The sequence below is a fragment of the Lineus longissimus genome, chromosome 1 (assembly GCF_910592395.1).
Source record: "Lineus longissimus chromosome 1, tnLinLong1.2, whole genome shotgun sequence".
Lineage (NCBI taxonomy): Eukaryota > Metazoa > Nemertea > Pilidiophora > Heteronemertea > Lineidae > Lineus > Lineus longissimus.
In genome coordinates, this window is record NC_088308.1 from 21775229 (window position 1) to 21800595 (window position 25367).

The window sequence follows — 25367 nt, forward strand, 5'->3', positions numbered from 1 at the left end:
TTCCAATTAAACAAATATTTTATTTGAACAATCTGTTCACAAATAAGAGAAATAACAGCCCAACCAATCATATACTACTGTACAAGAACGTTAAGATGATGAATTTCCACAACTCAAGTTGAACAGAACCTCGCATCAGAGGGAATGAAGGTGAAATAAACATGGCAATGACGAGACGTGTTTTTTTATAGTTGAAATGGCTCCAACTGTAACTGTATTGCTAGGGCAATATATATATCATTTTGGTCTTACCGAACATCACCACACCTACAAGTCGACCAATGAGTAGGTATTGTTTCAAAATCGCTTTTAATTTCAATCCATTAATTGCAGTGATTCTTCACTTGAAAATGCCAACAGAAAAGAGTTTCTGAAGTAAAGCAAGTGCAACAATCTGGTCTAGATTACTCTGATCAACAAAATTGGTTCTTAGGAAGGTTCTGATCTGTAAAAGTTAAAGAAGTGAAGCCAAACCAATTAGAGACAGTAGGACAATTTTTCAGCATTTATGATTTCTTTTTGCTGCTCAATTATAAATTCATATTAACCAACACACTTTCATTGATCACAACGAGTTTTCAATGGGGTAAACACAACAAGTAGGAATTGAGGTATCACCCAGTACTGATTTTATACTGCCATTCCATGTGCCCTCGTGAATTAACACAGTTTGAAAGAAGTTCAAGACAGTTAACGTCAGGAATCCCGTCACATTCTTAGCGTCGAAATCATATTGTGTTCTTTCTCTCGACATTCGATTTTAGGTCCAAGTTACACGAATTCTGCTCCCGTTTTTCGTAATCGTCGTATCCACTTTCAATCCTCGATGTCCAGCCTCTCGTTGCAGAAATTTGTTTTCTCCAATGTCGAATTATTGATTTGAGGTAACACATCAAATGGCAGTACAATATCAGTAGTGAAGAAGACCACTGGAACCATTCAGCTCAGAAAGAACGTTCAAGAATGAAAAAGAGTCTGTGAGCTGTCCATCCCACTTTTACAGTTATACATGTTATCTACTGGTTATGCTGGAATCAAATTGCAATTCACAGAATGGAACAGAAATCCATCTCGTATTTGTTATACAAACCAGTACAGTAAATTTTTGCAGCTTAGAATTTAACTTTCACTATATCCAATATAGCGGTCTATAAACATCTCTTCATAATTTACCCTGTGATATAAATCCATATTCAATTCGCAACCCACGTTATTGTATAAGAAAACTTTTTGTTAGATTTCCCAATGTAAATGCATGTCAAAGGCATTCACTGACATGAGAATAAAGGCAAGTAAATGCTTATACTGAAAAGTGCACGTACATTTACACTTTGCATTTCTGTACCACACTGAAGTAAAAGCTTTTACTAGTCCTTATTCATATCAACATTTTTCGACACACTGATTTTTCTCTGGCAATGACAACAACATTCTCGAATAGTATATTAAAGGATTGAACTGGGTCTCTACCATTACCATACCAATAAGAACATATCTTATAGCGGCCATAGTATCCAACATAACCCAATGTCGTCTTTGGCCATTTTTCTCGAACTGTTTCTACTGCTACTTGCATGTGGTTTTCTTTTCCTGACAGATTCGAGCAAGGTTTCCTTCCATACCCCCTCTATGATCATTCAAGTCAACAGAAGCTTTGCAGTGGTCATCGATATTCAAAATATTTCAGATTCGACAGACATCCAAACCTGATCGATTGTGGAAATCTCACATAACAGCATCAACTTTCAAAGGGTATTAACAAGAGAAGTATCTGTGTTGCAGTCATCTGGTTTTGAACAATAAAAAAATAAACAAACAAATACAAACATTAGAATCACATTTTGAAAGAAAATAACATCTGGCTGTAAGAAAAATAATTGAATTAGTCATCAAGTGAAACCTGTTGGTCGCTTGTAAATGTACATGCAAGGTATTAAGGTGGTGCAATTATATATAGCCCCCTTACATACCCAAATTCGCTATTTTTTTGTGAAGCCACAAACATGTTACTGTTTTAAAGATGTGTTTGCCCAACAAATACCAAAGCAAATATGGTGATATCATGAAGAAACTAGCACAAAATTCCACACATTAACTTTCCAAAATATTTTCACGGGAAGCAGAATATATTTTCAATATTGCTCAACAGGTTTCACTGCAGTTGACAACACCAAGAATAAAGCTATTACCACAACACAATATTTAACATAATACTATAATGAAATGGCCAGGGCCATTGTGCTCACCTCATGTGGAGGAAAGATGGATAAAGAGCATGGTATTGTGTCATGTAGTGTTAGGTTTGATGTAGGTCCAAGCAATTACAATTTCCCCAAAATGGCCAATTTACAGTACATTCGACCTTTGTGACCTTGAAAAGTAGGTCAAATCAAAGAAGACCCGGGTGACACATTGAATGGTTGTAAGAATTAGATGTACCTATGATATAAAATTGGTGCCAATCGGGCAAGTAATACTAGGAATAATGGCATTTTGAAGAATTTAGGATTTGGCCCCCTCCCTGGAGGCCAAACGGCAAATCAGATCGCACCAAACTTCGGTACCTGAGACCACCTGACCAAGGGGTACATGTGTACTTAATTTGTGATCAATAGTCATTGCAGATAAGAAACGTGCCATAGTTACGGCCTGACGGCCAATTTACGCCATTTGACCTCTGTGACCTTGACAAGAAGGTCAAATTAAAAACCTGTGTGACATATACTGTATGGTGGTTAGATGTACCCATGATATCAAATTGGTGGCAATCGGGCAAGAAGTTAAGGAATAATCACATTTTTAAGGTTTTTGGATTTTGCCCCCTGGTGGTCAAGTGGTGAATCATATTGGACCAAACTTCGGTCCCTGAGATTACCTGACTAAGGGGTAAATGTGTACCAAATTTGGGATCAATAGTCATTGCAGTTTAGAAACGTGCCATCGTTACATCCTAACGGCCAATTTACACCATTTGACCTCTGTGACCTTGAAAAGGAGGTCAAATCAAAAACCCGGAGGATATATGATGCACCTTTGCTAGAAGTACCTACCATATTTTTTTCAAAATTTCCCGACTACTATTAAGGGAGATATTGCATATTTTCACTTTTAACGTTTGGCCCCCTGGTGGCCAAACCATGAAACGAATCGGACCGAAACTTGGTCTCCAAGGTGTCATTACATAAGGGTACATGTGTACCAAGTTTCAACTCAATAGCTCTAACAGTTACGAAACGTGCCCTGCTAACGGACGACGGACGACGACGACGACGACGACGACGACGACGACGACGACGACGACGACGACGACGACGACGACGACGACGGACGACGGACGCCACGGTATGGGATAAGCTCACCTCTGCTAAGAGGTGAGCTAATGAATAAATAACACCTCATTACAAAGTTCACATAACTCAACAGAAATGACCGACAGATGGTGTAAATCAGAGAGAAAAATTTATAAGAAGTTTATGTGAGATACGGGGACAAAACAAAACCAATATTTTAATCAAACAATTATTAAAAATATCTAAACAATATTTTGTTCAAACAGACAATTATTTGAAATATCTAAACAATATTTTATTCAAACAGACAATTATTTGAAATATCTAAACAATATTTTATTCAAACAGACAATCATTTGAAATATCTACAAATTTGGATGGAATTCATTGCATATTGTATTAATACATACAACTGAAAGAAGTTCCCAAAATACCAGGAGCGCTCGGGTAACAAGTTCCAATACCACTTCTGGTATAATAAGATCCAATGCCACTTTAATTTTGTTCCGGAAACAAGTTCCAATACCACTTTATAATTAAGCTCTGGTAACTAGTTCCAATGCCACTCCAGTTCTAGTAGCAGAGCTAGTGGTAACTGTGGTAAGAAATAATTTCAACAAAAAAAACACCAATGCTAGATCAACAACTTTGCAAAAATTAATAGGAACGCCATGGGTACAAATACAACACAAAAGCACCGGGTGCGAATTCATACCAGGGTCGTTCATGCAAGTACTTTCAAATTTACTGACAACTTCTGAGGGCATCACATTCAATACCAAGGTGCCACAACTGCCTAAGGAGGGCAAAGATTGATATGTTCAATAGCGAGTGAAATTACAATACATATCAACACTTCAATTTGTCACAACATCAACACGAAGTTATATTATGTTACTTACATATTCTTAATATTGACGATACGAAGGTTACATGCTGTGACTGCAGATGGTCTCTTGTGTTTTTGTTGTGTTCCTCACACTTGATGAGGACCAAGTATTCATGCGTATCAATTTGACACCATTAAAATTTCTACTTTTCATATTTTTCTTTCAACAAAATTCCCAGACAAGCGTTGTCAAATATCGCGCAAATGTGAGCATATGCTCCAATGCATTTCTCATCGCAGCTTCCGAACAGCCCTATTGCAGGTGTGTAGTATTTAGATGCAAAAATCATGAGATAAAACAAGTTAAATTTGAACCAAATGCCAATCCCAAGTCTGAAGAAATCGCCAAAAATGGATAGTTCAAGGTCTCCTTTAGTGCCACTTTCGATTACTTCCAATAGAAAGAGTATGAGGAACTCCCATTTTTCCAACTTAGCAAATTGATTTGAATGCAAATCAATCTTTGCCATCAACCCATCACGTCATTGTCAGCAAGGGAGCTGCTTTGCAACATTCAATGGACATAACACCCGAGTATCAAATCACTTGTGCATGACAGCCAATAGCCTTGCAATATCCTATTCACGCAAATATTGGTACGTAACTTCTAAGCTCGGTAGAAATCGGTCAGTTATAACTGTAAGATATGACAAGTCTCTGAGAATACTTAAGAAAATATGCTTAGTGGACGCCCCCCCTAACTGATGGTCACTAAAGGAGATCTTAAAAATCAATCTTCTTCCTTATTGCTTTCTGCAAAGCTCTCGCGGTCATCCTCCTGCTCTCGATCACTCGCTTCGTTCTTGTCATGATCACATTGTTGTCGTTGTTCCTCATGATCGTCGTCACGTTCACGGTTGTTGTCACGATCGCGTTCGTTTTCTCGGCCCCGTTCGTTACCGTCATGTCGATTATAATTGTGTTGATTGCGATAATTATTTTGATAATTATTGCGGTAATTATTGTTGTAATTTTGATTATTGTGCCAGTAGCGATGTTGATGGTAATTGTTATAGCGATGCCATGGATGCCAGTGGATGTATGGGCGGTAGAAGTTATGGGAGTCGTATCGAGGCCAGGTCCGATAACCTGGCAGCCTGTGTCATGGGCTGAACTCCGGGTGGTGCCACCGGGGCTGGTAGTGCCATCCCCTTGGCTGCCAGCGACGGTACACGTAACCACCACGTTGCTGTCCCCTATAGTTATCTGAAAACAAACGGGTAGAATGGCAGAAAGGAGAAGAGTTAGTAGCAGTGCTCTAGATAGCTGAGAAGACCAGGGGAGGCTTTCTTATTTTTATGGCACAGAGACATATTTTGATTTTTAGCTGGTTGCCGAATTTTTTGTTGTACATGTACATGTAGTATATCATACATTTCAATATGTTGTAAAGATTGTAAGATCCATAACGATGACATTCAATTGCTATCTTATAAGGGGCCAACCACACTTTCTAACAATGTCTGATGAAAAGGCAATATATTCAGATGGGGTATCTAAAGCACTGAACACAGTTAAACCTTTGACACAAACAAGGGCCAAAATTACTTAGCATGTTGATTTATTAGAACTTAACCAATCTTCGCCATTTCATTCCTACACATAGTATCTCTCACAAAATAAAAGGCGACGACGATGTCAACCCACAAACTGAGGATGAAAATTGAAGAGGAATTCATTTCATGAAACTCCATCATTTTGTGACAAAGTTACAAAAATGTTTAAGGATTTTCTTAGATCATGAAAATGGATAAAACTTGACACAGTTATTTCACAATATCAATGACACTACATCGTCACCAACATCAGTGCAGTGGAAAAATATCAAACACCAAAAATGGAAAAAAAGGACACATACCTACTGTTGAGAGATGAAACCAATTCCTGGGTACGAGGTACAAGTGTCAAAAGCTGAGGTGAAATCTCGCCCAAAGGTTCAGTACCAAGCTATACGGAAGCACATCACATAATAGCGTACTGATGCAGTACATCTTTCAATTAACACACTTGAAAATCATGATATTACTGAACTTATCATAACTGTAGATCTCTGTTACTTTCGGATATGATAGGTATTGCAGTTTGTTTGTATTTTGTTATGAAATATTGTCATGATTACCATATCAATTTTGTTCAATCCAATAGATTTTTAACGTATGAAAGTTATTTTAGCTTTTCACAACATTTAATATCAGAACTGTAGATCAAACTTTTACTGCTATCTTCGTGTAAAGAGAAATCACTGAAGCCCTCAAAAAGCAACCATCACATACTGTAAACTACATTTTGTTTGCTACTGAAATGTGACGAATGTACTGGTACGTGTAGTCATTTGAATGCAAGGTGCATCTGTTTGTTATTTATTTAACTTGTGCTTTACTTTATCCATTATTTTTCATCTCGAGTCACTCAAGCAAAAATAATAGGCCCACAATCAAAATGAAGTTTACGGTACCTTAAAGACCTACGCCGTTTGTGAAATATTTGAAATTAGAATTTGAAAATTTCCAATTGCGTATGAAATACATACTGAATATGTGACTCGCTCTACCAAAACTAGGCGCTTGTCGCATCTGAACTTGACAGGTTGACACGGACTTGTTGTTCATTTCCCTATTGTTGACCTTTTGTGAAATCTATTACAAACTGATTTGGTCACATTCAACAAAAGGTCTACAATAGGGAAATGAACAACAAGTCCGTATCAACCTGTCCAGTTCAGATGCGACAAGCGCCTAGTTTTGGTAGTGCGGGTCACATATAAATGTCAACATTGCTGTATTGTTGTGTAGACACATATACAAATACTATAATATCTTAAATTTCTGCAAACTTGCCTGCATCATAACTGTCCTATAGCATTGAGTATAACTGCATTCCATTTTTTCACAGCCACCAGCAAATACAAACGGCGTACACCTTTAATACAGACATGACAGACTTCACCAATGGCTAACTTTTTCACTGTGTCTGTCATCTGGCCTTGGTGCATGTACAATGTTTCTTGAGTACGAGCGACGACCTAACACTGGTAGCATGTCTTGTGGTACATGTATATGTAAGCAAACTTACTATGACTGTCAAAACAACTTTTACACAAAAACAGAATTAACTTCTCACTCAAAGTCATAACGTTTGAATGCACTAAATAGTAAAAAATGTTGACGATATAACGAGTTGAACCGCTTAAAGCTCAGGCTGAACATATCACATGTCAAATTCCAACTCATCACTTCACGGTTTCGTCGAACAGTATACATGTACTCAAACTTCCATCAAACATTCCATCAAACATTTCCTTCCAAATATCACAGGAATTACTAGTATATTGACTAAACAACAGTGATACCAATCATATCTGTGTCTGTATCCAAGACTTTGAGATGCCGGCTCCATCCAAAACCAGTATTTTTCGCAGATCCACCAAAAATAGATATTTTAATATCTGCAAATTGTCTTTCTTTAATATTTATGTAATTGTGTTTTGTCAAATGAGTTTTTATTCTATGCATACATGTTTCATCAAGAATAGATAGGATCGGTTCTATCTATTCTTGGTTCCAAGTAGTATCATGATAACAAATCGTTTCTTAGAAGTCCGCCTTGTGCAGAGGCAGTCCAGAAAAACTTCAAAGCAGGAAAGAAGAATTGCAATGGAAATAGGTTCATCGACGTTTTTTATTAGCTATGACTGAATTCATTTTATGATGTGAATTATTAACAGTTTCCCCCAAAACATGATCTCAATAATAACTGGCAGGGAAAAGCCAGAAAAAGACTTTAACACAATTTTTATCAAGACCAGCTATACTTATGTTCCAATTTGAAATCATCTTGTACATGCTAAGAGCATCATCTCGTAATATTAAGATCCCCATTACACCAATCGGCAGTCCAATCAGGAAATGTATTCAACCAGCCAATCCAGTGGTATGAACTAATTGTATTTTCGAAGTAAAATGCATATTCATTTAAAGTACCAACAATTAAAATGATGATGTTCAACCCCATCGAGGTCCTGCGTGGTCTGAAAATCACCCAGCCAGTCCAGTACAGTTGCCAAACTTTAACAAATGAAATCAAGAATGAAACATATACTGGTTGCTTTTTGTCCCCCATCTTGAGCCGAACTGCAATTCTATACAATTCGGGCTCAGATTTACAGAAAATACCCAGCCCTGTAACACAGAATTTCTTGTCCCCATCTTGAGCCGAACCGTAAGTCCATACAATTTGGGCTCAGATTACAGAAAGCACCCAGCCCTGAAGCACACAGCTTTTTGTCCCCATCTCGGGCCGAACTTTAAGTCTATACAATTTCGGCTCAGATTGCAGAAAACACCCAGCCATTCCAGTGGAAAACTTTTTAAATCTACTAATTCGTGCCATAAAAAAATGAAAAATGAAAACAAAAGCAACTGAATTTCCAGATTCACTCATAACTATTTCTCAAGCTTTAAGCAGAACTATCGCAAACTTAACTCTTAGTTGAAGAAAATGGATCTTGTGCGCTTCTCATTTTCGGTTGTTGGTAGGCAAGGTTGCCAGCATCTAGTCAGTAAAAACAGGTCCATCATAAGTAGAAAGTCATTGTCTGATCCTTAGGATGGGAGTTATTTACACGAGAGAACCGCTGAGCAAGTGACCCATTTGATGCACCTGCATGCCCATCCAGACTCCGCTACTATATACAACTGAACACGTCGCGAATACAGCCTAAAAATACTGTCAAATCATACAACTCTATGTAGAAAAGTGGAAAGACAAATATTCGTATCACAAATGCAGAATGGTAACAACTCCTTAGATTTGTGTATGGCAAACTAATATCATGGCAGGCAACGGAAGCCACGGCAACCGTGATCTCTATGGCGACAAACTGATGGCCATAGCAACAGCTACTTATCACTATGGCACCAGTGTCACCTTTCGTTTTTCGTGTTTTTTCCCATGGGCCTTCTTGTCCTGTTCGACTTCACGCCGCCGTTGCAAGATCTTAGCATTTTGCTGCCGTATTCTCTCGATGCGAGCTTCTAATTCTTTATCGTCCTCCGGTTCTAGAAGTATAAATTCAGGAAAACAAACTACAAGACTTTGTTTGTAAAACTAAGTTTCGTTTTTTCCGCCCACCCTTTGACGACGCACCTGAAAGTGAACATGGTGTTAGAGTTGTTCGGAACGGTGTTCACCAACACTCACAACCACAGGACGATGTTATACTGAAACAACAAATAGGGACAACATTAATAAGCTGAATTTCATATCATTCGGATTTAAGTTTTTTGCTGTAGAATTGCACTTGCCCAAAATCTCACTGACATGACTCATGAACAAATTTTGAATACAGTTGACCCCCCCCATGTTGCTCATAAAAAAACTTTTAAGAGGTGGATAATCAAGAAAAATTCATTAAAACACATAACAATTTCTATGCATTTACACATGACAGCTATGAAAGTAAATCAAAAGAATTGACGGAACGAAAATGAAACATTCCAAATAAGGTTGAAGGTAAGATGAAACAACACTGCTGTAGAAATAAAAAGTCCCTCACTGTATTCATTTTAGATCATAAATACAAAAGCCTGTTGAATTTGTTGTGGTTTCTATTCGGTAAGAATTACGGCCACACAATTTGCAGAAACATTTTCAAGAAACCAGTTGATATTAGTCAGATTCTTTTGTTACGAAAATAGCTGTCTTCGAAAGGCATGTGCTCGACCAATGAAAGCGGACCTCGACATCTGAATGATCAATTAAAGAGTTTAACCTTGAGCCAGATGACATGTGCATGTTCCCTTACCCATACGTCGCAAAAATGCACGCCATCTATTGGTTTGGTTGTACAACATATCTAACGAGAAATGTATATAAAGATATAGAGGTTAGGGGAAGATGAAACAGAGAGTTGGGGTACTACAACAGAAAATTGTAAATCTGAAGAGTTGGTCACGACACATTTCATGCGATGTGAATTGGCGTGTATCACAGGGGCAGGCCATGCAACCTAGGGTTCTAAACAACACAAAATCAGGGTCTCTACAAACCTAACTAAATGACAGTGGATATTTTTTTCTTTTCTACCAGGTCTGAAAGAATTGGATGAAAGAGTTCTAGTTATGTTCATTTCATGAAGCTTCTACTGTCCAGGATGTAGAAGCTTCCACTGTCCGGGACTTGGAAGCTTCCACTGTCCGGGACATGGAACCCTAGATTTGCCCCTGGAACACCCTGGATATTTCGGACAACAGGAGTCAAGAATTATCCAAAATTAGGACAAATACGTTACTGAGGAAGACAACTGAGGGCTAAACTAAATAGAGGGAAGCAAGAATTCCAAAGATCAGGACGAAAAGGAGAAAGTAGAAAGACTAAGAATTTAAGGAGCAGCGATAGAATAAAGTTGACTTGAACCGTATAAATTATTACTGACAATACTATTAAGCAGAATGAGATGATCATACCCTGATATCAAAAGTATAGACCGTTTAAATTTTGTCCACTCCAAAACACCTCCTTAACTATTAACTTATTTGATATAAGACAATGAGATTGGCCGGATTTTATATTTGGAAAGCTTGTACACTACTTCATACCAGTCACTAAGGCCAGATACGAATAACTCTAAGTACCATATCAAAGACCTTTTTTTCTAAGAGCCAAGAAATACATTTAGCTTCAACACAAGTTTGCTTGAATACTGTGGTCACAATGTTATGCATTTGCAATGAAGACTTTGATGATGTCCACACTTTGAAGTCAATCAATAAAGGACTTATGTTCTCATGATATTGAACAGCAGCATGGTAGATCTCAGCATTAAAGGTAAAGGATGGGATATCAATCAAAGACATCAGTATCAGACACATCAAAGATGTAGTACTCTGTACATATGCAGTGCCCATCCATGCATGCAAATATACCAACAAATTTGTACTGTGAACTGCCAAATTTTCCTGGCCAAAAATTTGTGCAAAACTTTCACAAACAATATTTTGGCAGATTGCAAATTGAGGTTATTTACAAAATACGTGAAAATAAAACGCCTGCGATAATTTGGTGGTTTCCAGTACGGTTATTTCTGATGTAGCAACATATTGATGAATGTGAACATGAAATTCAAGCAAACTTGTGAAACGATATAAATGTACCTCCGTGGAATAAAATTTACAATTGAAGTGAGCGAGACTGGTGCTCTACACCCACGTGCACTTACCTGGCTCGTTGTCGGGCTGACGCCGATTCATTTTGGCCGGAATCACGTTGCCGAGTTGCGAACCCAGCCGCTTGTGAACGGGAAGTTTCTCTTTATCTGAAGTCAAGAAAATCATGATGATTTGGAGTGTATGTTGTTATCTTGTAAGGAATATGGATCGAATGTTGTATTAGTTAGTAATGGTTTGGCTGGTTTTAAGTAGTTAACAAAAGATGGATTTGGTGTGCTCACCCAGGCCCTTCTGTGTGCGAGACCAGCAGTTTTAACCACTGGGCTCATGAGGTTTTCGTTCTTGAGACCCTGAATGATATCTTGTTACCATTTTCTTAAGAAACTAAGTCCCCGAAAATAAAACTTGTTATTGCAATAGAAGAGTAGATCTCAAACTCTGTAACTTAGTTCATACTTCTAAAGCTGAGATACCAATTTAGTGTTATTGTAGTACATGGTACTTGAATTTGTATTACTGTCCTGTTTTCATCAGTGTAAATAGTGGCCGTAGCTTGACACTTTCATCAGTGTAAATAGTGGCCGTAGTTCAACACTTTCATTGGTGTAAATAGTGGCAGTAGCTTGACACTTTCATTGATGTAAATAGTGGCCATAGCTCAACACTTTCATTTGTATAAATAGTGGCCATAGCTTGACACTTTCATTAGTGTAAATAGTGGCCGTAGCTTGACACTTTCATCAGTGTAAATAGTGGCCGTAGTTCAACACTTTCATTGGTGTAAATAGTGGCAGTAGCTTGACACTTTCATTGATGTAAATAGTGGCCATAGATCAACACTTTCCTTAGTGTAAATAGTGGCCGTAGCTTGACACTTTCATTAGTGTAAATAGTGGCATTCTTTTGTCAAGTTTTGATAAATGAAGATGTCGCAAAATTTTGTGAATGAATTCAGCGATACTGTTGAATAAGTGTGAGACCGGGGACCATCAACACAGATAGCGAGGCACTAGACACTGCATTTAAGCTCTTACCCATGTTAAGCAAACTGAAGGCTGTAAAACGAGAATATTCGATAATAATGATGAAGTGTTAATCGGATTGTCACAAACTTTCGGAAGGACAGTGAAAACTCTCTACTAAGGACAGCCTTGGGACCGACAAAAACAGGGTGGTAAGAATGCATAATTGAATGTTGTTGCAATTTCACAAAACCACGGAGTAAATTTGCTGTTCCTGGGTTATGTTGATCTTTGGACAGAGTGACTGAGGAAAGTAGGAGATCACTAGCAAAAGGAATGTGAGCGGTTATAACCAAGAAACTAAAGATTTTGATATTTACCTCGTTTGTTTTCACCTTGTTGGCTCCCTTCAGAATCGGAATGGACTTTCTCTTTGTCTGCATCAAACTTAGGAGGGGGGTTCACCTTAGATTTAATGGCACCAGCAGTTTTTGTTTGAGCACCAGATTCACGACTCCGCGAGCGTTTGTTTTCAGTGTCTTTGGAGTCATCACGCGATTTCGAACGCTGCGATTTACCTTTCTTATCTTTACTGCGCGAACGCTCAGGACTGGCATCTTTCTCATTACCTCTCTCGCTACTCCATGAACGGTTCCGTCGAACAAACGGCGGTCGGTCACGGTTTTGATTTCTGAAGTCTCTGAAATTGTTATCCTGACGGTGGTCTCTAAAATCTCTATAGCCACTGCCACTACCTCTGGGGTACCAGTCCCTCTGGTACCTCCCCGGACCCCTAAAATTACCAAAGTCATTAAACCTCGGTCTATTATCATGATGCGTGAACCTCCCTCTGTTGTTGTTATTGTAACGAAAATCATGTCCACCCCGCCACGGTCGATCGTCATTCCTATTATTATAATTCCCACGCCGATCGTCAGGCAATTCTTTATCGATGGTATTCTTATTTTGTTTCTTTTTCTGCTCATTTTCAATGTCAGTTCGCTTTCTCTCGAAGATTTCAGACTTGGTTTGTCCAGCCTTAGCACTCGTTCCAGTATGTTTAAACCTCCAGGCAGCATTGTCATTAGAATCTTTAGAAGAAGCGCTGCTGGTACTACTAGTACTTCCTGTACTAGAACTCCTAGTGCTACGACTATGACTAGAGCTTCTCGTACTACTAGTACTCCCACTGCGACTAGAACTTCTAGTCCGACTTGAGCTCCTGCTACCAGAAGAGCTTCGCTTTCGACTTCTCGACCTCCTTCTGCTCCTACTACGAGACCTCCTATGACTGTAACTGCTGGATCTGCTCCTACTCCTCCTACGACTGTAGCTTCTCCTTCGACTCCTACTCCTGCTCCTACGACTGTAACTAGTACTAGAGTATCGCGATCGACTACTTTCAGTACTTGAATATCGGTGGCGTCGCCGATGCCGTGATTTTCTGCGATCGCTGTAGGAAGTTGTTGACGAAGATCTAGACCTTGAGTCACGATGCCTACCCCTGTTGCTTTTTTTGCTTTTCTTACGTACTGGAGACTTACTAATATTCTTTTTCCTTTTCGCCACCGATTTCTTGACAGCTTTAGTGGCAGTGACTTTCTTACGACTATCTGCTCCCTTCCTTTGGACTATTGCTTCCAGACCCGCAGAAAAGTTCATAGTATCATCTTTCTGACCAGGCTTCCCCGCAGTTTTCTTAGCAGCATCCTGAGTCTTCAACTTACCCTGTGCTAAGATCTTCAGCAACTTTTCCTTGGTCTCAGAAAGTTTTAACCCAGCTTTGTCCAATTTTTTAGGTTCTGTAGGTTTCTTAGTCGCAGCTGCTTTAGTTTTTACTTCCTCCTCTGATTTTGCCCCCTTTTTGACCCCAGGCTTCTCCAACTGAAACTTCTTAAACCTTGCTGCTGCTGTTTTATCCTTCTCTTCTGCAGCTGCTGCTTGTTTTGTGGCATCCTCCACTTCTTTGTTAGCCTCCTCCAACATCTCCTGTAGAGGCGACAGAGCCCGATCTTCTTCACCTTCACCAACTTTTTTCCATTTGGCACCTGATTCCTCATCATCTGTTTTCTTTCCCTTGGCAGCTTTTCCTGATTCAACCCTCTTAGCAGCTTTCTCTCCACTCTTTTTCTCTTCCTGGCCAGACATCTTTTCAGTTGCAGACGTCACATTCGTACCAACATCAGACTTTGCTGCCGTCCCCTCCAGAGATCTTTTCGACTTGTTGGACTTCGCAGAAGTGTCGCTATCGTTTTTATCACCAGATTCAAACTTCTCTGAACTAATTTCTTTGCCAGTCTTACTTTTTTCAACTTCTTCAGGAGGTTTCAATTTACTACCAACAGTCGTCTTTTTCTCAACTACCTTCTCTGCAGACTGCTCCTCCGAAGTAGCGGACTTTGATTTCGCTTTCTTCTCAGCAACCACCTTATCGCCAGGCTCCGCACCACTTTTAACTTTATCCTTCCTCAGTTTCTGTAGCTTTCGACTCGCCAACCTTTCTTCTTCATCACTATCTGGAGCTGCTAACTTTTGACCTTTCGTGACTTTACGCTTACGTTCAGACGGCCCCTCTGACAACTCCCCCTCTTCCTTCTCCTCTTTCAGTCCTTTCAAAGCTCTACGATTCACTTCCACAGGACTTTCATCCAATTCACCCTCTTCCTTTTCCTCTCTGCGTAGTAACTCATGAAGTTTGCGGCTGCATTCACCAATGGCTTCCCTCATTTTAAGTTGTTCCTTGCTGCGAAGTTTCACCGGCTTGCAAACCCTTTCCTCAGATTCTTCATCAGTTATCTCTCCTTCCTCCTCTGGTAGTTTCCTCGATCGATACATTCGGTTTCCTGGTGACCGCTTGGGCTCCACAGGCTCAGGAGTCAGCTTCTTTCGAGGACTGCGCTGTTTGGGTCTGGAGGAACGTTCAACCGGGGCTTCAACCATTTTCTTCTTTACTGCTTTGTGATGAGTCACACCTGCAACATCTTTGACAGATCTTTTGGTTTTCACAGGTCTTTCCGGAGAAGACTCTTCATCGCTGACTTCACGAGCGGCCCGGGATTTCTTTGGTTTAGCTTGTATTTCTTCATCGTCTTCTTCTTCTTCATAAACCATCTTTGATTTACGAACGCGCTCATTTTTTGTCCGATGAACTTTTTCGTCAACATCACCCTTATGGCGAATGTTTTTCTCCCTCACGTGGTGATTGTGCTCTTTAACATGCCCTTCACCTCGCTCACGTGATTCAGACCTATCAAACTCCTCAACTTCATGTCTTGCACGTCTGCCTTTAACGTTTTTAACATGTTCGTTAACAACTTCTTTTCTACCACGTGGTGATTTATCTTTCTTAGGGTTAACCACAACTTGTTTGGGCGATCTACCAGAGTTTTGATGTGTCCGTACAGGAGGCTGAGGGCCCCGATTTTTCTTTTTTAACACAGGACGGTTTGCTTTGTGTGAGACTGATGAAACATCCTCGGAGTAAATATCCGAGAATTTGGAATCATCATCGATCGTATCACTATTTTTGACATCACTTTCAGAGGGGCTTCTCTCACGAGAACTAAGGTGCTCAGATTCAGAAAACGAATCATCTCGCTCTCGTTTGATATCACGACTGGTCGTAATTTCTGATTCATCCCCTGAATACCTCTCCAGACTACTTTCTGGCTCTGGTTGTCGTTTCTTACTCGTACGAGATCGATTTCTTGAATCCTTAGAAGTTTTAACCTTTTCAGCCCTTGGGCTTCTACTTTTTCTTTTTACCGTTTTTTCCCCACTCTTAAGTTTGACTTTGCCTCCCCTTTTCACCACCCGCTCCGTGGTCTGATCTGCAGTCACCCAGTACTCAGCATTAACTGCAATGTCATGTTCTCTTGTAGAAACAGATTCCGCAGGTAAAAGAGAATCAGTTTTAGAATCAGAGTCACTGTAATGATCAGGTTGAGTCAAGCGCAGCTTCGGTTTTTCTTCACGATCTACAAACTTAGAAGATTCACGGTCCATGTATAATTTACCAGTGGTTTTCTCCGCCAAGTAATGATCAGTTTCAATTGCCTTATTGGCAGTCTGATAATTATTGACATCATTCCAAGGTGTTTCTTGTCCTTCATAACTTTGCTTTCTTTTACGGAATTGCTCTGCTGTGTCCCAGTAGCCACTATTTCCATATTGCTCACCATCCACGAGCGGTTTAGGCCGCTCTTGCTCCAAACGTGGCATAATCATCCTCCTGGCATCAAGAACAGATAAGTCATCGATAGGGCGTAAGCGACCACCCAACTGCATTCCCATCCCGTCGTGGAATAAGCATCCGTCAGCACCCTCTAATAAGATATTTCGCTGCTGATTGAGATTAGTCACAGTAACCCGAAACATCTGCTGCACAGGTCCCACGTCTGCAACCTGCACACGCCTCCTATCCCCCGCACCGTCCATATTCACTTGAATCTGTAACTTTGGTGGCTTCAAGTGACTCTCAACCCGCCGCATATCGACATCTCCATGCTCGTCAATCACCACAGGATCGGTGTAAGTGTTACCGAAATCATTCAAGCGACGGTGATTGTACGTTCGCTCGTCAATATCACGATACACCATACTCTTATCGTCCATATCTTGTGGCTCAGTTTTGACCCTGACCGGTGAAAGTACATGTTCCTCTGGCACTGCTACTGGCACTGCCACATCAATTGGCACTTGTGCTGGTACATGCACTGGACCTGGACATCGACTTGGCTCCTCTAACGCAGGAGAGAGAGTGGGGATCTCTTTGGCATCAAAACCGAGATGAATGTCGACATCGGATCCGAGTTCATCATCGCTCTTCTTGGTGTCGGTTGTGACTGGCTCTTGATCACTTTCCTCGCTCTCGGTATCGCTGTGCTGCAACCGACTGAACTTGTGCCCAACTGAAATGTACAAGTCACAGAAATAATCAATAAGTCAGTTCAAAAGATCTATAAACCAGGGAAGATGAAAAGAACACCTTCGCACGAGTAAGCATTGTGCAAGATATTTATGCATGACCATAAGATCATTTTGGTTTTATTCTAGATGTCTTTTTCTTATTCCCTTTTTTGTCAAAGTGTGTCAAAATTATATGAAATAAGAGTTAACCCTCAACATAAAAGTATATAGGTAAAGCCTTAGTTGATCTGCCGTGCACAGGTATCTGCCCAGCCATTGCGGTTTTGATCAGACAATCCAAGTTTCTTCTTGGTAATACAAAAAAGTATCCTTTCAAAATTTACACAGCACAATAGATCACGATGGCAAATTCAAATCTATAGAAATAGCCATAATGATATCGCACAATCACATAATTGAGTTATATCCAAACAATAACTATGACAACATACAAACAATACTGAAGAGAAGTGAAAGTCAATAATGGTTTTCTCTGTTGCCATGGAAGCACTTTTGAAACAATTCAACAGCCTCGGGCATGTGAGCGGCAACATTTCAAATCACGATGATATCGAATGCTCTAAAGAGCTGATTTGTTTTTTGAAAATTGTTCGTTATCGAGGAAAGATAATAAGTTTTTGGTATCAATATTTTATGACCATCCATTATAGCTTTTTTTTAAATTGGCTTCTATCGAACTTTTGGCTCTTCCACGACTGTACAGATTGATTACGAAATACCAATATGGCTCACACAACAACTTCTGAGTCTCCGTAAATTTGGTGGGAGAGTGCCCTTCATGTATAACGTACCATTTGACTTTGTTGGTGTCGACGCAGGACTGCTATTGAGACTCCCTCCCCACCGGTTTTGGGATCTGGCAGGGAGTGACTTGACAGACTCTACATTCTGAGGCGGGATTGTTATGAGGTTTGCCGTGCCGTTGCTCCCAGAGCGTCTACTGCTGAACTTATCGGAGGAGTTCTGGAATGAATAAATTACGTTATTTTCATTTCTCAAATGCAGATTTAATGCTTGGCCTTTTCACTTATGCAGTCCCCTACCATCACACTAATTTTTGACGTTACAAGACTCCGTCATGACGCAAAATTCCTCTGTACATTTGGGTTTAGAGAGGCTACTGGATGGCCTGAAATAATTGCTAGACACAACTCACCCTTCTGGAATCCTGTGAGCTCTCCAGGCTCTTCTTCCTCTTAGACTGAAGGGCGGCCGCCCGCAAGGCAGCCAAGTCATCTTCGTCATCTTCGGAGTCGGATTTCATTGGTGCCAGAGGTCGTGCCTCCTCTTTCGGTATCACAGCAGCTTTCTGAGGAAGATAATAAAATCGTGGAAATGAATTTCAGGTCAATGATATTTCTTGCATTAGACTCACTGTTTCCTGATGCCAATGATCCAAATTTTTCCCTTTCAATTCGACTGAGTTATAAAAAATTGACGACATTGCAAATAATTTGTTCTCTTCTGTGTTCTTCAGGAAAATATACATGACGAATCCACCAGAGGCATGTTATCTTTGAGAATGTGATCTTGTATTAGCTAACATCAGCAAGTGTCAAACTGTTCAGCCCTCAAAGTTAAGTATGTTCAAACAAATTACATCGGTTACAAATTTGGATGCGGTATCAACTGTGGCCAATGCAATCAGAAAAGAACTCGAACATTTGTCAGATGTTTTCACTGACATTTTACAGCTTCTTGATGTCAAAATTCCCCCATGATAATTCTTTGGACCAACAGAGTTTTCTTTCAGAACGACAATGTCAAAACCGTCACAAAACTGATACCGAAGTAAACATTTTCTGATACTATTCTCCATCTCGCGTGAAGATTTTTAATGTAGTGGCTATTCTTACATCCCTTAAGGATATTCCTCTAGGCTGTTTGTTCTGTCTCTCAGAAATGATGCATTATGACTGAGGTTTGCCGAGTTTTGGATTCAAGAATCCTCCCAAGTGACCTACTAAAACTGTGCATCCCTTTAGGCAACCTGTGCAAACAACAATTCTGGTAGGATCAGGGAATGATTACTTAAAACTTATGCTTTTTTGTGATCCCCTTTTTTTACCAATACGACTGGGATAGCACCGAGATGAAGAATAATCAGCGATGGTAACCGAAGCGTAAGTGAGAGCCTACTCATGCGAGCATCTTTGTGGCAAAACTATATTCAAAGAAATAATATTTATATTTTTTACCGGAGAGTGAAACCGGCTATGTCACACCAAAAGGCTCTCACTTTTGCACCAGAGCACTTTTAAAAAAATTTGAAGTTACACATCGGAATCCAACCACTTTAAGGTCAATGGTACTTACTGCTACCCACATCTGTATATCATTATCACTGAGTAGCTGCAGAAACAAATATCTTTTCATCAGAATTTAACTCACAAGACAGACAGACACACCAAACATATAAGGGTTTGGGGCACTCATGCAGCTGTTACTTGGTGGGCGCAGACAGATGTTGACTGATATGGTAAAAACAAATCTAAGGTCTGTTTGCATTGTACCACAAAGAATTTGATACAAATAAACCTCGAAAAAGAATAATGTAAAAATGTCATACTTTACATCTACATGTACATGAATAATTGCATAACAAAATGTATAAAGAAACTAACATGAATAGGATGAGGGCATGTATAACAGGATTAGAAATAGCAGGAATATTTCACCAAGGGAAGGAGTGATACCACAAATGGTATACATCATCCCCACATACATGTATGATAAGATACGAGTGTCCAAGACATCGAAAACATGACTTCATTGTTAATGTTATGGTATTTTGACTACATTTTAGGTCAGAATCTCAAAGCAAAGCTTTCACCTCTTGCTTGCCAATGCAGATAAGATAAAAAAGCTCGAACAAAAAGAAGACAGTCACTCAGCACTGAATACACCAGTTTAGGCCATCCCCTTGTTGATAAACAAAACCTTGTCTCCAGGTAAATATTCAGTCTAATGTACAGTGAGCACTTGATATGGACTCAAGGTTTCACATGGCCTGGATGCCATCTCTTCATCGGAGTCACTTCCAGCAGGACTAAAATGCATTCATGTTGAGGCAGGAGTAAAAGCCTACCCTAATGACCATGCCAAGCACGGTACATGTCCACTACACTTCCACCTGAACATATAAGGCTATAGGAGTATGGCCTAAACTAGCTTATTTCTAATCAATTCAGGTCTTAAGGACTTAAGTGGTCATGGAGCGCAGTTGGGGAAGGAAGAATGGTAGACAAGCTAAAAATTTGACTAAAAGGAGTTAGTAAAGTTAGTCAGCATGCAGATATTTCAAAACACAGAACTCACAGGTTGGAGCATGGAGGCCAGAACAGCTGACCTCAGTGCTGCTAAATCTTCTTCCTGGAAAGAGAATCAATCAATGCAATAAAAAATGGGATTTTGATATTGCTCAAGTTGAGCATATTGCGTTAGTAGTTTCCAGTCAATGATCATACCCTGATTAGGTTATTGGGATACATGTAGAAACTGTTTCAAAATTGCTGGAGACTGGAGTGGATGGAATGATGATGAATCTGGCAAGATGCTGATGAAGCCATGCCCATTGTCACATTGATTTGAAGGACAGTTCACAAAATCCAAGAAATGAATAGCTCAAAGGACGTATTGCAGACGTCTGTTAGTTTATTTTTGGGTTTGAGACATGGAAGACTACTTTCATTATGCATTCTAAATATAATTTCAGTATTTCATTCATTCTTAGGGGCACTAAAAAGTGATTTTATTCGCAAAATTTCTGAAAACACACCTCATCGGAAGCCATTTTGAACTCTGTATGACGCTTTTCAGAATCCACGATACAGTTATTGTGTTATATTCGAAATCTGCAAGGTTCATACTACAACTGTCAACACATATTATTGTTAGCTAGAAACTACTAAATTTATATCTGTTATGCTTTTAAGTTGTCTATTTTTAATAAAATTATTCATACGAATCTTCGGAAACTTGTAGCCTCGTTTTGAAACGCGGGCATTTCGAAAAATTTTACGGAGAAATTTCTCACAAAAACCTCTTTTAACGTTAAATGTACGACTCAAACTTTATTTTAAGTAATTAGCGTAACATAAAGGTAATGGTACCGTCTGGTGGTGTTCTGACTTGCAATTGTGTTATGGGAAAAAGGGTTATTTTTAGTCTTGATCAGCTAAAAAAAACAAATAGAAAAATGGTCATCCTAAAGCATCCAGTTTCGTCCACGTTTGCATCCATAGTATACATGGCCCGATATAAGGTCCAGTTGTTCACGCGTGCGCACTGTGACCACCGCATGGGACGCATTCCTCCCCGGGAGATCTGAACAAGTGGTGTCCTCCACATGGCTGTGGTAGGGCACAGGCACATGAGCACACAGTCGCAGTGACGCACCCTACTCTCCACTGACAACACGCAAAATAATTCTCTGGAATTCTCTTACGTACCTTGTGGAACCATAAAGTGTCTTTTCACAGTTGGCCGCACTTTGTATGTTCACTTTGTATGCCTCGAGAGCCGGGAGCCTATAATAGGGGACTTTATTTTTTTGAGGAAAAACATGCCTGATACTAGACAACAGCTGTTGTTGTTGACGTGAGGCAAAAAACTCTGTAAAAATTGAACTTAAAAATATTTTGCAGGCACTTCCTTTAGTGGTTGTAAGGGACCATTTAAAGTATCGAAGATGACAAGTATGTATCCTGCCCTGACGGGACTCTATCAGCTTGGTGAAACCATTGGATCAGGTAAAGGCGTCTTGATATCATTCATTGGCCCATTCCTTTTTGTTTTGACGTGACGAATGCATAGAGTGTTCGACCATAAAACAGTGAGAATGCCTTGAATAGAACCCCTACAGCTTGTCTTATCAATGGTTCCCAGCGACAGTATGAGATTGAAAGTGACAGGATGAGCAGTGCCAAGCTTGGATGCTGTCTTAGAACAGGCTACCGTTTTACTTTTCAGGTGGTTTTGCCAAAGTAAAGAAGGCGTACCATTTATTGACTGGTGAAAAGGTTGCAATCAAAATAATGGATAAGAAATCCCTTGGGGTAAGTGTAAGATAGGACAGATTTTGTGTTTTGAAAAGGCGACAACTGAACCATATAATAAAATTTGCAGATTTTTGGCGGCCCTTAGTAGATAAACACACTAAACTTGTTGCCATTCTTTCTTCAGGAGGACCTGCCACGAGTGAAAGTGGAGATTGAAGCCATGAAAAACCTCTCCCACCAGAACATATGCAAACTCTACCAAGTCATTGAGACCGACAAGACATTCTTCATGGTGCTCGAGGTAGGACTTGGTCATTCCATTTTTTCATGCTTTCCTAGGTGCTATACTGTAACTTGTTCAGTTGAAGTCAACTCTGCAAGATTTCTGTCTCTGCCATCAGTTTACATGTTTCCAGGTACCTCTTTGATTGTGGATGAAAATAAATTGTAGATTGTTTGATAGGTGTTGTGATTGGATCATAAGTTAGGTGCTTGTGAAAGCTTTTGCAAAATTATTTTCACAAAATTGAGCATGCAAGAGGAGAAGCTTTGTTTGTGATTGGTGGAAATTGGACATCCAGTTAGTGAAATTAACAATAGTTTTGAAAAATCTTAACAACATATCGAATCATGCATGAGAAATATAGAGGTGAAATATACATGTAATCAAGCATTTGTTTTATGAAATAACAAAGAGAACTCTATAAGACCTGACAAATTTGTTGTTTGGCTTTTGCAGACAAAGCATTTCCATGCCAATCAATGTACATTGTAGTGATGCCTTTCACTCAGTGAAATGTATTGCAGTTGCGCTGAAATTCAATGGCTATACAATGGCTTATTATCATAATCCAATATTCAGGGTGCAGTAACAATGAAAAAGAAAGTTCTCCTTACCCTTTTTCGTGACTTTGTCCTCCTCGTTTCGCCCAGCTGAGGTCGCCGTTGGTGCCAGCCCTTCATCGACTGCATGACCCGACAATCTTACCAATAACCCTTACTCAGCAAAATTTCTTATTCACCCGTAAGCGATATTTTTCATTTAAGTATTGCCCGGGTGGCGAATTATTTGACTACATCGTTTCTAAGGACAGACTTAAGGAAGACGAGTCCAGAGTATTCTTTAGACAGATCGTATCTGCTGTCGGATATATCCACAAAAAGGGCTATGCCCACCGTGATCTAAAGCCAGTAAGTAGCCACAATGAATCCTGTTTCAACCTGATTGATACCAATCCGCTTTGATGTTTCCTTCCATTGCCAAAATTGTTCACCGATAATTTTTCACGACGTCAAGAAATTTGGATCAATCTGAAACTAACTCAAATTTGGAAGTTGATTCAGAGGAGTCCAGCTTCCTCCGAGTATTTTTGAACCTTATCTTGAGAATTGGTCGTTATCATATCAAATGAGAAGAGAGTCGGTTGTGCCTCTAAAGCTGAACTCTTCATCCATCCATTGTTCCAGCCCATCAAATGCCAAGGGCGGAACGACGCATTTATTAGCTGCAACTCGATAGCGCGCTGAACTATCGATCGTAGTGAATAGTCATTGTTGTGTGTGATTGGAAAAAGTTATGTCATTGTATGTGTGATGCTGGTGCCGTATCCTGCAACATTGACAATGCGTTGCACCAGGATACACGCTGTGCTCATATCACAATATCAGTTCAACTTGAATACCTGTATTAACATGGAATCTTCATTTTCTTCCTTCCTTGACACTGGTGTTGTTTTGAAAAAGTGTGTAAAATATGTTATAATTAAGTAAGGCCTCGTTTTTAATAACTGCCAGTACTATTTCAACCTTCGTCATGGCTGCGGAGGCATTGTGTTAACTTTATAGTTGCTATTTTCCTCAAAACTTGCCCCTGGGCGTACCTCCTGTTGTCATGGCGACACAATAGGAGTGGGTGAAAAATCTATTGATGATCAGTTTAGTAGCGCTTTTCTGTTTGATTTTCAGGAGAATCTGTTATTAGATGAGGATCAGAATTTGAAACTGACAGACTTTGGTTTGTGCGCTCGCCCAAAGGTATGGAATATTGCTTACCTTAGCATTTCTATAATTGTCGATTTCTTTGCACTTTAATAGAAATTCTATAGCAGATACTGTGAACCATCCAATTTTTGCACATGTTTAATTTTAAGAATTGCGAAAATATCTGTAAAAATAATTTTCACAATTTTTAGCGTGGTGTTATTATTGATTATTTCCTGAAAATGTCGATGAGGACAGGCAAACAGCCTCAAGCCGTAATTTGAATTGGTTAGGGATTTTAATCCATTTTAACCCAAGGGCACTTGTCAGTAGAAACCTATTGTATTGTAGAGATAAATCAGAGAGAATGGCTCATTTATATATCATGGTTATTTCAATTGTTGTGCAATTGTCTTGAAAGAAAATACCTTATTTATACGAACTAATATATTCTAAATATCATTAGGTGTTGTTGGTAAATTCTGGAAGCCTGCTTAGACTTTTTTGCAGAATTGGTGAGATAAAGGTGGTTTTGTGTTGCAATTGTTTTCAGTGCTTGTCATAAGCAAATTATTAATGGCCTTGATAGTTTGACAACTTTTAAAAAGAGCCATGATTTTAACCCTTTGTAAGAACATGTAACAGAAAATAGGAAATAAAAGTATAAGACCAGCTATCTTTGCTCGAAGGGTCGCATCTTTAGAAATAAATTGCCGCTCAAAAGTTCCCAAATAAAATTGTTTTATTCTAAATGATTCCATTTGGATACACTAACATTTTGAACACCTAACTTTTTTACCTGAAAATGACCTCTTGTTCACTTGTGCAGGCCAGCTGTCATCTTTTAAAATCTTGGTATTGGAGATCCGTCACCAGAGTTTGAACAATGGTAGTTTGCTATTCTAAATCATTGTCAACTTGTTCCAGGGTGGTATGGGCAATCACCTCGAGACATGCTGTGGCAGTCCAGCATATGCGGCACCAGAACTGATCCTTGGCATGCAGTATCTTGGAAGTGAGGTAAGGTTCAAGTCACATGGCATGTTTCTTTGAATTCCGCGGTAAAATTCTAAATTCTAAATGCACAACTTATACTATATTTCTTTTCAAATAGGTATATTTAGAGTTAGTAAATCAGTTAACATTTCTTT

At 39.5% G+C, this 25367-nt stretch overlaps 2 protein-coding genes across 11 annotated transcripts in view; one reads left to right on the plus strand and one right to left on the minus strand.

Annotated features, from left to right (window-relative positions):
* LOC135492035 (serine/arginine repetitive matrix protein 2-like) lies at window positions 1-23361 on the minus strand. 10 transcript variants are annotated; one of them, XR_010448014.1, is made up of 10 exons: window positions 23134-23361; window positions 20555-20608; window positions 18393-18545; window positions 18028-18199; window positions 12688-17217; window positions 12380-12400; window positions 11396-11491; window positions 9950-10033; window positions 4193-5385; window positions 1-1786 (listed from the first exon to the last, which is right to left on the minus strand). XR_010448014.1 is itself a non-coding variant. In XM_064778137.1 (9 exons), the coding sequence occupies exons 1-9, from the start codon at window positions 23206-23208 to the stop codon at window positions 5282-5284; spliced, it is 5271 nt and encodes a 1756-aa protein (XP_064634207.1). In that variant the 5' UTR covers window positions 23209-23361; the 3' UTR covers window positions 3384-5281. The 10 variants fall into 10 exon arrangements, 9 of the variants coding, with proteins under 9 accessions (XP_064634207.1, XP_064634225.1, XP_064634194.1 ...); XM_064778137.1 differs by lacking the exons at window positions 1-1786; window positions 20555-20608 and adding an exon at window positions 19553-19588 and having other exon boundaries at window positions 3384-5385; XM_064778155.1 differs by lacking the exon at window positions 1-1786 and having other exon boundaries at window positions 3384-5385; window positions 9983-10033.
* LOC135492067 (maternal embryonic leucine zipper kinase-like) overlaps window positions 21889-25367 on the plus strand; it is a 20445-nt gene continuing 16966 nt past the window's right edge. Inside the window, exons 1-6 of the mRNA XM_064778214.1 lie at window positions 21889-21987; window positions 22208-22293; window positions 22421-22537; window positions 23284-23427; window positions 24202-24270; window positions 25144-25236. Of these exons, the coding sequence (XP_064634284.1) occupies window positions 21927-21987; window positions 22208-22293; window positions 22421-22537; window positions 23284-23427; window positions 24202-24270; window positions 25144-25236 (570 nt within the window). The 5' untranslated portion in view covers window positions 21889-21926. The remainder of the gene's footprint in view (window positions 21988-22207; window positions 22294-22420; window positions 22538-23283; window positions 23428-24201; window positions 24271-25143; window positions 25237-25367) is intronic.

Excerpts from the sequence above, each read along its gene's own strand:
- LOC135492035 (XM_064778124.1), bottom strand. The coding sequence starts at position 23,208 with ATGCAGTCGATGAAGGGCTGGCACCAACGGCGACCTCAGCTGGGCGAA. Across the intron at positions 20,609-23,133 it reads GGACAAAGTCACGAAAAAGG|GAAGAAGATTTAGCAGCACT; the intron begins GTAAGGAGAACT and ends TTCTCTTTCCAG. Across the intron at positions 18,546-20,554 it reads TGGCCTCCATGCTCCAACCT|AAAGCTGCTGTGATACCGAA; the intron begins GTGAGTTCTGTG and ends TATCTTCCTCAG.